The sequence below is a fragment of the Girardinichthys multiradiatus genome, chromosome 12 (genome assembly GCF_021462225.1).
Source record: "Girardinichthys multiradiatus isolate DD_20200921_A chromosome 12, DD_fGirMul_XY1, whole genome shotgun sequence".
Lineage (NCBI taxonomy): Eukaryota > Metazoa > Chordata > Actinopteri > Cyprinodontiformes > Goodeidae > Girardinichthys > Girardinichthys multiradiatus.
The window spans coordinates 17,348,679-17,360,940 of NC_061805.1; the positions used below are offsets into that span (position 1 = coordinate 17,348,679).

Below are 12,262 nucleotides of genomic sequence, written 5' to 3' on the forward strand. Positions count from 1 at the left end.
ACGGAGGGGGCAAAGGAGTGAGGAGTGGCTGCTGAGATGGGAGTCAGACTCTGTGGCCTCCATATTTCCTCTGTAATTTATGTGTGGCCCCTTGGAATCGCTCAACAAGATTACCATAGTCATAACAAAACACATATTGTTCGACTGTCAATCTGCATGTGGTATTTTTACCTTTTGTGGGCCAATCAGTCTGAATTTAAAAGTTGAGCTGCAGGTCTTTTCCCTTGGTCCCGGGGATGGTGGGCTGTCCATGCCTAATGTCAGAGCAGCAGAAAGGAATAAGTGTCCATAACAGTAAGAGAACGGTCTGGACGTCTCAGTTTCACATCAATAGGAAATTATGACCTTCAGTGGGATCATTCAGGGATTAAATGAGCAGTAGATCATGCAAGCAGCACAAACAATCCCCTAAAAGGCTTTTGAGTCATAAAGCTGTAAAAAAAGACTCACTTTGAATTATTTGCAAAGTTGAACACAGGAAAACATTTAAGACCATCTACAGTCATGACCTCTGAGGAGCAAAACCAATAATTCACATCCATTTATTTGAAATAACAGAAAGGAGGGGGGTGCACTTTGCAACAATCACAATGGACACACAGGCTCCACGACACCACACGTCACACAATGGAGCTGCCCTGCTATAAAACGCGGGATGCAAACACGCAGCAGTCTCACCCCTGCTCTCTGCCTCTGCTCCCCACATCCCTCCCTGCCCGTCTCTACTTCCCTCTTGCTCCACTGCATCCGGACGGGGATGAGGAGACTGAACACCGATTCAGCCTAAGGACTCCCAGACGTCGATGACCTGTGGGCGAAAGCTGTGCCACTGAGATTTCTGCACATTGCTACACTAACAGGTCAGACATTGGTTATTTTGTCCAACGGGTTCTCCAGCAGCTAGTGATGTCGGTGAAAAATTATTAATAAGTGCATGGAAAGGACTGAGGGAATATGTTCCCCTTGTTTATAGCTGTCATTTATGAACAGTAGTGGAGGAACAAATTTGTTCTGTCTGCTGAAAACTAACAACTTAACATTTTATATTTATCATCACAAAGTGAACATGAATAAATAATTTATATTGCAGCTCTAAATATATCAGATTATAGGAGTCCCAAATTATTGAATAATTATGATTATGTCTATAAAACCTTACACACAGACAATCCGTGACATTTTAAAAAGATGCTATTTTTCAAGAGAAGGATAGTAAATATGCCCTTTTCAAATTTAATTCAGTTTATTTATAACTAAGATTAAACTAGAATGTTTCTAACTGAGATTGAATCTGTCGATATATGTAGATAAATTTGATTATTTTCTTCTGCATAAAAATCAGATCAGTTTTCCTTGTAAAGTGCCTTGAGATGACATTTACGTAGACTACATAAATAGAGTTGAATTTAAATTGAATTGAATTTATTCATTTAGATCTGCAGCAAACTTGATCTCAAGGCATTTTACATAAAAACTGGCATAATTCATTTTCTAATGATACAGAAATACAGAATAAATCTAATTCATACCAACACAATCCAATCCTATAGGACAGAATGTAGTCAGGAACATACATGCCAGCCTGATACTAAATACATCAAAACACAGGCTAATTCAGCCTGTAATGCCAATAAAAATACTTAATATATGTATCCAAAATACCCAAGAAAACCTAAGAATAAACAGTACAGACTTAGTAAGTTTGTTTAATCAGCTCTCAGACTCACTAATCATTACCTTTCTGTTACTGCTCTCAGCATCATGACCAGGAAGGTGTTCACCAACACGAGGGAGCGCTGGCGCCAACACAACGTCAACACAGCCTTTGCAGAGCTCCGCAAGCTTATCCCCACCCATCCTCCGGAGAAGAAGCTGAGCAAGAACGAAATCCTGCGCCTGGCCATGCGCTACATCAACTTCCTGGTGCAGCTGCTGGAGAGCCAGAGCGGTCAGCCGGCCAGCCACTCCTCCACAGCTCTGCTCACCTTCCTGAGAGGGAACATGGAGCGGCTACACTCGCCTCCCCATCCCTGGACCACAACCAGCGACACAGAGGCTCCGTCGCCCGGATCCAGCTGTGACAGCTCTGAGGCCTGGTAGAGCCTCATCCTGAGACGATGAGAAGAGCATGGGAAGACTTTGTATGCCCTTTTTATGAGGGAATAAGAACCGATTATGTTTTGGACCCCCAACATGGCTGACAAGAAGGGTCCCTCCAGCAGAGTGGTAATTTATAAGATATGATTTCCAGGTAAAAAAAAAAAATAATTTGTGTTCTGCATGGAAGTGTACCACATCCTCTTCATGTCTCCATGTTCACATTCCTTGTTGCTGGAACTGATTTCAGTTTGCAGGAGGCGGCATCGATGAGGAAAATGGAAGAATGGAGGAGTATGGATTTTCTAATTCTGACTTAAATACTGAACCGATAATGGCCCGACCAGTTCTCCACACTGCAAATGTCTGAAAATAGTCAAGAGCACTTTTCATTTTTTATAGTCAACAAGCTGTTTGTTTTTCCTCTAAAAACCACAGAATCTGATCTTTTTCTCAATTACCAAGGTTATGTAACTTCAGAGGAACCAGGTTTCCTGTTTTGGTTCCTCTTTTTCAATGTTTGGCAGCCAATTTCTAATGTTTGGATAAAACTGACAATCTGCTTTCAGTAATTACTCGCGAATATCTTCTTTGAAAGGAATTTGCTTTTGTTTTATTTTTTTGTAAAATACGCATGTGATATGGCCAAAGATACTGAACTGATTGTCAGCTGTGATGAGTGTGTTAATTATCAATCTTATGTCTTTGCTAATTTATTTTGCATTGTTTGTGAACACATAGTATCTTATTTACTTTAACTATTTATTTAATAAAGGATTTGTTAATTATGCCGTTTTTTGCATTTTGTCGGAATATTTACACAGAAACACGATAACTGAGTTTCTGCGTTGTTTTTATTACAAACACTTTTCCAGACTATCCATTTCAGGTATTTCCCTGCATCTCTTAATGACATTTTGGACATTCAAGTTCAAAGTTTCACCTTAACCCTCTGTTAATATCAATAGGTCCCACAAAAATGAAACAATGAAATGCTGAAAACTGCTTCCAATGTTGGAAGTATGGTTCAGGGCCATTTTACTGCTTCTGGATCTAGAGTAGGCACTCCTAAATTAAATACAGATTCTTCACTTTGATACCTTAATTTTATTGGTAAAACTTGACAAAAATAGCAGTTTTTTGTTTTTTTTTGGCATTTTACAACCAGTTGAAGGACCACAGATGCAGTTTTACCTGAATGATGTGTACAGACGGGTAGTAAAATGGCCTTTTTTTGATTTTTGTGTGTGTCCATTCAGTCACTAATTAAAAGAAAAAACAAAAAGCAATGGGTAAAATGTAAAAACCAAGGTGTGATTCAGCAAATTAATGACAAAGCATGTCAAATAATAAATCAATGTGAAACTGACTGCATTTATTGAGCAGTATTAGATATTTGTATTTTATTGGAAGAAAGAAATAAATCAGGAAACTCAAACATTTTTCTCTATTAATTTATTTTCCAAACTTATCTTGACCTGGAAAACTAAAGGCAATGTCCAGATTTCCTAGGTTATTTCCTTATTGAAGGAAAAAAAACAAGGAGCCAAATGTTGGCTGGGGTTGTTACTTTAAAGTGTCAGTAAATATCAATAAATCTGGAAATGTGATTGAATGCATTTATTGTGTTCTTCACAACCTACTGTAAGTGATGTACTGAAGCAGCTAATTTAAAAATGTGTTAGCTTTATTATAGAACAGTACTTGTGTTTGTGGGGCTCTGGCCATATGCAGCGATAGATGTATCACCAAAAAGACTGTGATGAATACTTTTTATCCTCGCTTTTATCCTTAAAAAAAACAAAATAACACAAAGTAAGTCTCATGACAAAATCTTAAGTAACTGCAGAATTTAAGACTCCAGCTTATTTGCAGAGTTCACTTTGCCTTTAAAAGTAGACTTATATTTGTTATTTTTCACCTAAAAACATCCAGCATTTCTTTGCAGGAAACAAACCCCTCAACATCTCCGTATCTGTTATTGGACGAAATGGAAAAGATTTGAAGGGTGTCCAACACGCAAACTTCTTTGATACGGCTCCAAGAACATTCAAGAAAACAGAAAATCATTAATATCCATGAAAAAATACGTTACAATTCTTTCTAACATAAAAATTAACCATTACATAAACAAATCCCACTATACCTTCACACTGACTGAAAACTCAAGCAAAGAGCAGAACTGCTGCTTCTTTGTGCCAACAAAGCTCAGAGATGTTTGTTTCTCTGCACCCCTGTGATGACCATGTGGAGACAAAGCTGACCTCTGCTCTTTGTCCGCTGACCAGAGGCCTAAGAGAGGAGCGGCTCGATGTGCCCGCTTAACTTGCAACCCTTGAGGTCAGAGGTTGCTCTGAAGTCAAATGGTGTCCAGTTGATCAATGTGCAGACAACACTGTTAGAGGGAAACACTGAGTGTGAATGAAGGAATTACTGGGATCCACTTCAACACAGCATCGATGAATGATTCTGTTCAGTTTGAATGGCCAAAATAACAGACTTAATTATAAATAGGATTGCAGCTGTATATTTTAAAATAAAAGTCTGATATAAATGCACTTCTGTAGAGAACAATAAACCTGAAAAGAAATGACGACGCTCAACTGGATGGATGAATGGATGGATGGATGGATGGATGGATGGATGGATGGATGGATGGATGGATGGATGGATGGATGGATGGATGGATGGATGGATGGATTCAAGAACATTTAATCAACAATGAGAAGGTAAATCTGGGAATACCAATATTTTTTCCATATTCTGTTTTCTTCTTCCAGACTTGATAAATCAAAATCCAGACTTTTCCAGGAGTCCTTCATAGAAGATTCAAAATATGTTTGCAATAATACAAAAAACAAACAACAGCTAACACTGAAACAACATTTGTAGTTATTTGAGTGTATCTAATCTCTCTTTCTGAAACTTTGTTTGCCGACTTTACGGCTGAGCTAATGACAGTTGTGTTCACAGTGGTCTTCTGCCCGGAGTTTATTTAAACTGTGGTCGGACATTCAAATGCTTAAACGTCTACTGTGACCCTGTGTCCCATCTTTAGGCCAAAGATTGCTCTTAACTGAGCTGAAGAGTAAACACTGATCTGACTCAGGGTATTTAACTGGGGGTGTTAAACTCTAATTAAAGGCGTGTAAACAAAACTGAGCGCAGCTGGACCCAATGACTGGAGGTCTGTGGGAAATGACAGGTGACTCTTTGTAATCCAAAAATAAAATCATGCAACACAGAGAGACTGATGATTACAGTACAGCAGCTGTCAGACTGCACACAGAATGAATCTGGGAGTCCTTTGCTTTGTGTGTGATTTCACAGTAGGATGAGTTACTTCATAGTAAAGTGTAAAACAAATACCAGGAAGAACCGGTTAACATCTTCACTTCCTGGTAATGTGACGTACAAATGTCTTTGTAAGCGGAGTGCTTTCCTGAAAACAGCTATCCCTTGAGTGAATATCTTAAGTCTGAACTAGAGAGAAATGTTGTCATGGAAGGAAATTTACTTTATTTACAGTTACCACCAAATTGTGTCTGAACATTGCTGTTTTTCTGCAGAGTGAGGAAAACCTGCAGTATAAAAATAATAACAAATCTGCATGCCTCTCACTCCTTCCACTGAGTGCATTTTCCTGATTGACTATTCCATCCCAAGCATGTGGGTAATCGTCTATTGAGAGCACATTTCCTTATCAGCTTCTAGCACACTGTCTGAATCCCTTATCACAATGGAGCAGATCAGTGCAGCAGCCCCTCGCTCTCCCGGCTGAGGCGCTCCACAAAAAGAGAATTTCTAGAGTTGGGTGCCAGCCGATAGGCCCTGAGCTCTTTATTCCCTTAAAGCCAATTCACCCTTTTGCATGTTTAAATATCTCAACTCAACCCCTGCCCTTCCTCTCCCATCACAGCACTAGAGCCCCCCTCAGCCTGCTCCTCCTCTTCCTCCTTCTCTTGTGCTCCTTTACCCCTCAGTGGCTGCAGAGGTCCAAGCCTAAACTGCCACTGTAATCGACCTACGACGTGGAAGCAGAAGATGCAGGTGCAGGGCTGGATGGCTGCTGACAGGAGGGGAGTCCTCCATTGTTGTGCTGGACAGCACCCTCTCTCTTCTGGAGCACCCTCTGATGGAAGTGGGGGGTTCACATAGACAATCACGTATCCTAATCTGATTATGCAAATGTATACTTCAAAAGGCAACACTGTGTAACCCTCAGCAAGTGGTGGAAGATGGTGCAAGGAGGCAGAGGAAGCAGCAGGAATGTGGGACATAAATGCATGGTAAATTCCAATGAAAATTAAATTACAAGGAACCAAAAAAGCAGATTTAACTAAACAAAGATTTAGCTGTTTTGACCACAAGTGCGGCCTTCCATCAGGGTGAAGTCTAAGATTGAAAACAGACCACATTAGTTCTCTGAATGGACTCTGACTCGCTCAACAGGGATTTAATGCAGTATTCAAATTCCCATTGTTTTTCCACCCGCTCCTGAATCCAGCGTTAAAAGGGAATCTACAATGTTAATGAGGGGGACAAAGTGCGCAGCGTTTCGATGCTTAGATGCTCAAACAATTGAGGTGTGACATTTCCCAAAGAACACAGATTATTGAAAATTTATTTGACAACCCCCACCACAGTATTTATCTGAGAGATGGAGGTTCTGACCCCAGTTGTTTCTACAAATCAGCTGCTCGTGTCTGCCGGTATACACATCTCTAGCTGTAGAAAAAAAACAGCTTATCACAACTGTACTTATACAATTTCTCAGTTACTATAATGTTAAACATCAAAGTTGAGCACATTTATCTGCGCAGACCGACTGGCCCCCCCATCTTCCCTTAGGTCTTCAAAAAGTCTCGGGAGACGTGCAAGCTTGAAATGATTAACCATCATCCCAGTTCCCAAGAAATGCACTTTTAGAGGCTTAAATGACTACAGACCCGTCATTCAACGTCTGTGGTCATGAAATCCTCTGACTGCGACTGATGCTGAACCATCTGAAGGACATCACCTCCTGTTGTTTGCCTACTGGGCAGTATTCCTAGGTTGATGCAGTCAACACTTCATCCTGCACCAGAAAGGGAAGGGGTGTATTGAAAGGGATGTATTATTTATCTTACTCTATCACATTACACTATCACATAAATTACCAACAATATCCATCTGTGGTTTTAGTGTGACGAAATGTAAAAACGTTTAAGGGGTATGCTCACTTCCACAAGGTACTGTACTTGGGTTAAGCACTAAATTTGACCTGAAGATGAAATCTTAATAAAACAAGGAGAATGAAACCTGCAATAGTTACTCATCCAGAAGGAGCCTATTAATATAGAAGTTAATTAAATTTGTCCAACTTATGAAGAGGAATCTTGCTCACAAACATGGAAGGCAGAAGATACCGCCCCACTATTGTAGACCCCATACTTTTTAAGTCTAAACCCAAGACTTATTTATTATAATTCTTAGTAGTACAGTGATTCTCTGACACTTTGCACATGCTGTTTATGTGTCCTTCAGCCTCTCACATCGTTTTGTTTTTATATACTTTTAATGTATTTAATGTATTTTATCTTATTCTTTTTGTGTGTATGTGTTCTATTTCTGTTTTATTTTTGCTGTAAAGCAATTTGGTCATGTTTTAAATGTTGTAAAGTGCAATATATATATATATATATATATATATATATATATATATATATATATATATATATATATATATATATATATAAATAAATGATGATTGATTGATTGATCGATTGATTGATTGATCAGGACATTTAGAGGATTCTGAAGATAATATCGACTTTGGAAATTAGAATAACTCAGCTGACAAATAGGAAGTTGTAGCAAAACTGCCGTCTGATGAGCAGACCACTGTTTAGCATCAAAAATATTCCTCAGAATCACTGTGACAATCATTAAGTGGAATGCTTACTCATTTAACACCAACCTCCTTGTATGACATAATATTGAACAATCCCACAGATCTGAAATCCTCCTTATAAAGTTATACTTGATCACTGTTAAACCAGCAGCAAAAATCTGCCCGCAGCTGAAGTTTGAAGTCTGTTTCTTACAGCTGGAGCTGTTCTGAAACAAGAGTAATTATTTCTTTTACATCTTTTATACCACAATGGAGCTGCATCTCTCCATCTTTGTCCCACTGCTTCTTTCTGCAGCAAGTGGTGCGAATGGAGGGAAGATTCTGGTGTGGTACACTGATGGAAGCCACTGGATTAATATTCGACCGGTACTGGAGACGCTGATCGACAGAGGACACCAAGTGGTGGTTTTAGCCCCGAACACATCGATGTTCATGAACAGTAGTGAACCCTCTCGTTTGCACTACGAGCCATTTAACGTCTCCGTCTCAATGGAGACGAAACAGAAGCTTATTGAGGAGTTCCTTCACTTTTCCATGTACGAGGTGGGTCACATGCGCTACTTTCAGATTTACAACAGATTCAGCAATTTTATGAGGACCAACATGAATTATTTCCTCAAATTCTTGGACGGAGTGGTGAAATCAGAAACCCTGATGATGAAGTTGAAACAGGGAAACTACGACCTGCTTTTTGCTGATCCAATTTACCCCGGCAGTGACCTGACTGCGGATATTTTGGGGATCCCTCTCATCTTTTCTTTACGATTTTCCTTGGCTCATAACTGGGAGAGAATGTGTGGTCAGCTGCCTGCTCCACCTTCCTTTGTCCCCGGTGCTATGAGCAAACTCACAGACAAGATGAACTTTTCAGAGAGACTGTGGAACGTCCTCTTTTACGCTCTGCTGGATATCACATCACAACACTTTGTGTGGAAAGAATTGGATAAATATTACTCTGAAATCAAAGGTGAGCGAGTTAAAAATCCAAGAGAAATCATCACACAGTCACACAGTCTTTTTGGGGAGGGTGAAAATAATTCAAATTATTTTATGCTCCAGGAATCTTTACTGTTAAATAACATGTTGTCTGTATCAGGTACACCTGTCAGTGCCTGTAAAATGATGGGCAAGGTAGACATCTGGTTGATGAGAACTTATTGGGATTTTGATTTTCCTCGTCCGTTCCTTCCCAACTTCAAATTTGTTGGAGGGATCCACTGCAGACCAGCTAAACCTTTATCAAAGGTAGGGTTATAATCCATCATTTTAAACTTTATTAGATCACCTAAGGTTAAATTAAAATACTACTCCGTATTAGTGCTGATGTAAACACAAAGAAAAAGCCTGTGTAAAATATAAAAAAAATGTTGGCCGGTTCACTGACTGTACTATACTGTTTTGCAGGATATGGAAAGATTGGTCCAAAGCTCTGGACATGCTGGGATCGTGATCTTCTCTTTAGGATCTTGGTTGAAGAACCTGACCATAGAGAAAGCAAACATGATGGCCTCGGCCCTCGCGCAGATTCCACAAAAGGTCTGAAAATCTCCAAGTGCCAGCTCTGAGTAACTTCTGTACAGTTAAAATCATCCATTGAGGATTAGATTATCATGGACCTCCAGATATTTTATGACTTCATCTTCATCCCAACCTAACTCTCGATTTACATATAAAATCCCTGTTTCTTTCAATTAAGGATCACTATTAAACCTGTTCATTTTTAACTAGAAAATGAACACATCTGTCTAATCTCATCACCAAATATTTAGTGTCTCACTCTCTGTTCCCAAAAGCAAAATCTAGTATTTATTTCCTGCACATACCTGAGAAAAGATATCAAGTCACAAACTGGCCCTAAAGTTTGTGAAATGACCAGGCTTCACAGTTGTTTTTGGCTGAATTACTGGAGTCTTTTAAAAACAGTTAAAGACCTATCTGTTTAGTCGGGCATTGGTTTGAAGTTAATGTCTGTTCTTGTATTCTCTTTTATAAATTTTATTCCCATGACTTAAATTTTTATTTTAAGATTTTATCTTCTGCAGCCTTTTGTGACTATCTGTGATAAAAGTGCTTTATAGATCAATAACTAATTCATTCAGTTGTTTTAACTAGTTGATACATCAACTCACATCGGTTAAAAATATATTTTTTTAATGGTTGTAGGTGCTGTGGAGATACAGTGGAGAAAAACCCAAAAGTCTGGGTTCCAACACAAGAATTTATGACTGGATTCCACAAAATGACTTGCTGGGTAAGGACATTTAAGACAAAAACATTGCTGCAAATAACACCCAACCACAATACATGATAAGAAAAGCCCAGTGTCAATCAGTCTGCCATTTAAACTCCAACACTGAAGAGTTGTTTGCTTTTCAAATGTATTTAAAAATGGATTTTGTTTGGACTGTATTGTTTTTTTTTTTTTCTTCATAATTTACTGCATGGCTAAAGTACCGTAGTCTTACTACAATGTAAAGAGTTATTAAAATGACTTGTTTTTTTTAACTTTGCCTTACACTTATGTTATTCATTTATTAAAATTTACTATGACAATTACAAAAAAAGGTTCAATAACCTTGGTTTCTATCAGGTCACCCTAAAACTAAAGTTTTCATCACTCACGGTGGAACAAACGGGATCTATGAGGCCATCTACCACGGTGTTCCCATGGTGGGAATCCCCATGTTTGGTGACCAGCCAGACAACATGGTGCACATGGAGGCCAAAGGAGCTGCAGTTACTGTGAAGCTAAATACGATGACACCTGAGAGCCTCATAGATGCTGTCGATACTGTTATCAATGATGTATCGTAAGTTCTGCATTTTCTGCACCTATTTTTTAGGGTAATTTCAGCAATTGTAGTACACTTTTACACCACCAGATGGCACTGTTTCCTCAACACATGCCCCCAGCTGTGACACAGTTAAGTTAAATGTAAAAACAGGTTCCAATGTTTGTAATAATTATTTGTAAAAGGAAAAAAGCATTTTGTTTTATATCTATCCACAGCTACAAAGAAAACATGATGCGACTGTCCAGAATTCACCACGACAGACCCATGAGTCCCCAGGATGAGGCAGTTTTCTGGATCGAATTCACCATGAGAAACAAAGGAGCAAAGCACCTGAGGGTTCAGGCCCATGAACTCACCTGGTACCAGTATCACAGCCTCGATGTCCTAACCTTCCTCCTCACTGTAGTTCTGCTCCTCATCTTCATCCTCATTAAGACCTGCAGCTTCTGTTTTCAGAGATGTTGTGGCAGAAAAAAGACAAAGACAAAAGCTGAGTAAAACTTTTACAGATGTAAATTAATTATAGTGCATTACAAATTTAATACATACATGTGCATGTAGCGTTGTGGCATTTTTAAAGTATAAATATTTGCAATTACGAAACAAACAATAAATATTCTGCAATAAAGAAATACAACATTTCCTCAATTCTGACCAACTTTACAGGCCCTCCACTTCAAAAACATCCCCACAGCATGATACTGTCATCACCATGCTTCACTGTGGGAATGGCAGCAAATTGTGTTTGTGCCCAATCTAGCATTCTGCTTCATGGCAAATACTGTAGATGAAGATTTATTTTCATGAGGAAAGTACTTTCATACAGTCAGGGGAGTTATCACAGTGTAATGGTAAAACCTACAGCTTATTCCCCCCTTCTTGTCCTTTTGGTTTACTGCAATAGCTAAATGTCTATAATTTGCAATTTTTTGTTTACCAGCCTTATTTATATAATCAACTGTTGGTTGTAAATTACTTTTACAATTGCTTGCAAAACAGTGATACATTTTATGTGTTTGTAAGCTATGCCTGTGTTACATATTACATTTTGAGATGAAAATAAACTTTATAACAGTGTTGGATAATTAAAGCCAAGTGAAGTTGCATCGATTTTCTATACCGCTTCTTCCATACTGGGTCACGGAGGAGCTGGTGCCTATCTCCAGTAGTCTATGGAAGAGAGGCAGGTTACACCCTGGACAGGTCGCCAGTCCATCGCAGGGCAACACAGACATACACAAGACAAACAACCAAACACACACCCATTCACACCTAAGGACAATTTAGAGAGACCAGTAAACCTAACAGTCATGTTTTTGGACTGTGGGGGGAAGCCGGAGTACCCGGAGAGAACCCACGCATGCACAGGGAGAACAGGAAACTCCAAGCAGAAAGACCCCGGCCGGGAGTTGAATCGAGGACCTTCTTGCTGCAAGGTAACTTGCTGCTACTATATGCGCCACCGTGCAGCCTAGGT

The 12,262-nt window shown here is 39.2% G+C and overlaps 2 protein-coding genes and 1 long non-coding RNA gene across 3 annotated transcripts; 2 read left to right on the plus strand and 1 right to left on the minus strand.

The window, feature by feature from the left end:
* The first annotated feature begins 684 nt into the window (after positions 1-684).
* Positions 685-2,885, plus strand: tal2 (T-cell acute lymphocytic leukemia 2). Its single transcript, XM_047380566.1, has 2 exons — positions 685-860; positions 1,758-2,885. Exon 2 carries the CDS (start codon positions 1,762-1,764, stop codon positions 2,098-2,100), a length of 339 nt encoding a protein of 112 aa, XP_047236522.1. The 5' UTR covers positions 685-860; positions 1,758-1,761; the 3' UTR covers positions 2,101-2,885.
* A 586-nt stretch (positions 2,886-3,471) lies between these two features.
* On the minus strand, positions 3,472-11,231 carry LOC124877419. Its single transcript, XR_007040509.1, has 2 exons — positions 11,142-11,231; positions 3,472-4,492 (listed from the first exon to the last, which is right to left on the minus strand). It is a non-coding gene; the product is annotated as an uncharacterized LOC124877419 (long non-coding RNA).
* On the plus strand, positions 8,141-11,844 carry LOC124877417 (UDP-glucuronosyltransferase 2A2-like). The gene is made up of 6 exons (XM_047380565.1): positions 8,141-8,957; positions 9,087-9,235; positions 9,395-9,526; positions 10,154-10,241; positions 10,581-10,800; positions 11,001-11,844. The coding sequence occupies exons 1-6, from the start codon at positions 8,240-8,242 to the stop codon at positions 11,281-11,283; spliced, it is 1,590 nt and encodes a 529-aa protein (XP_047236521.1). The 5' UTR covers positions 8,141-8,239; the 3' UTR covers positions 11,284-11,844.
* Positions 11,845-12,262: the final 418 nt, after the last annotated feature.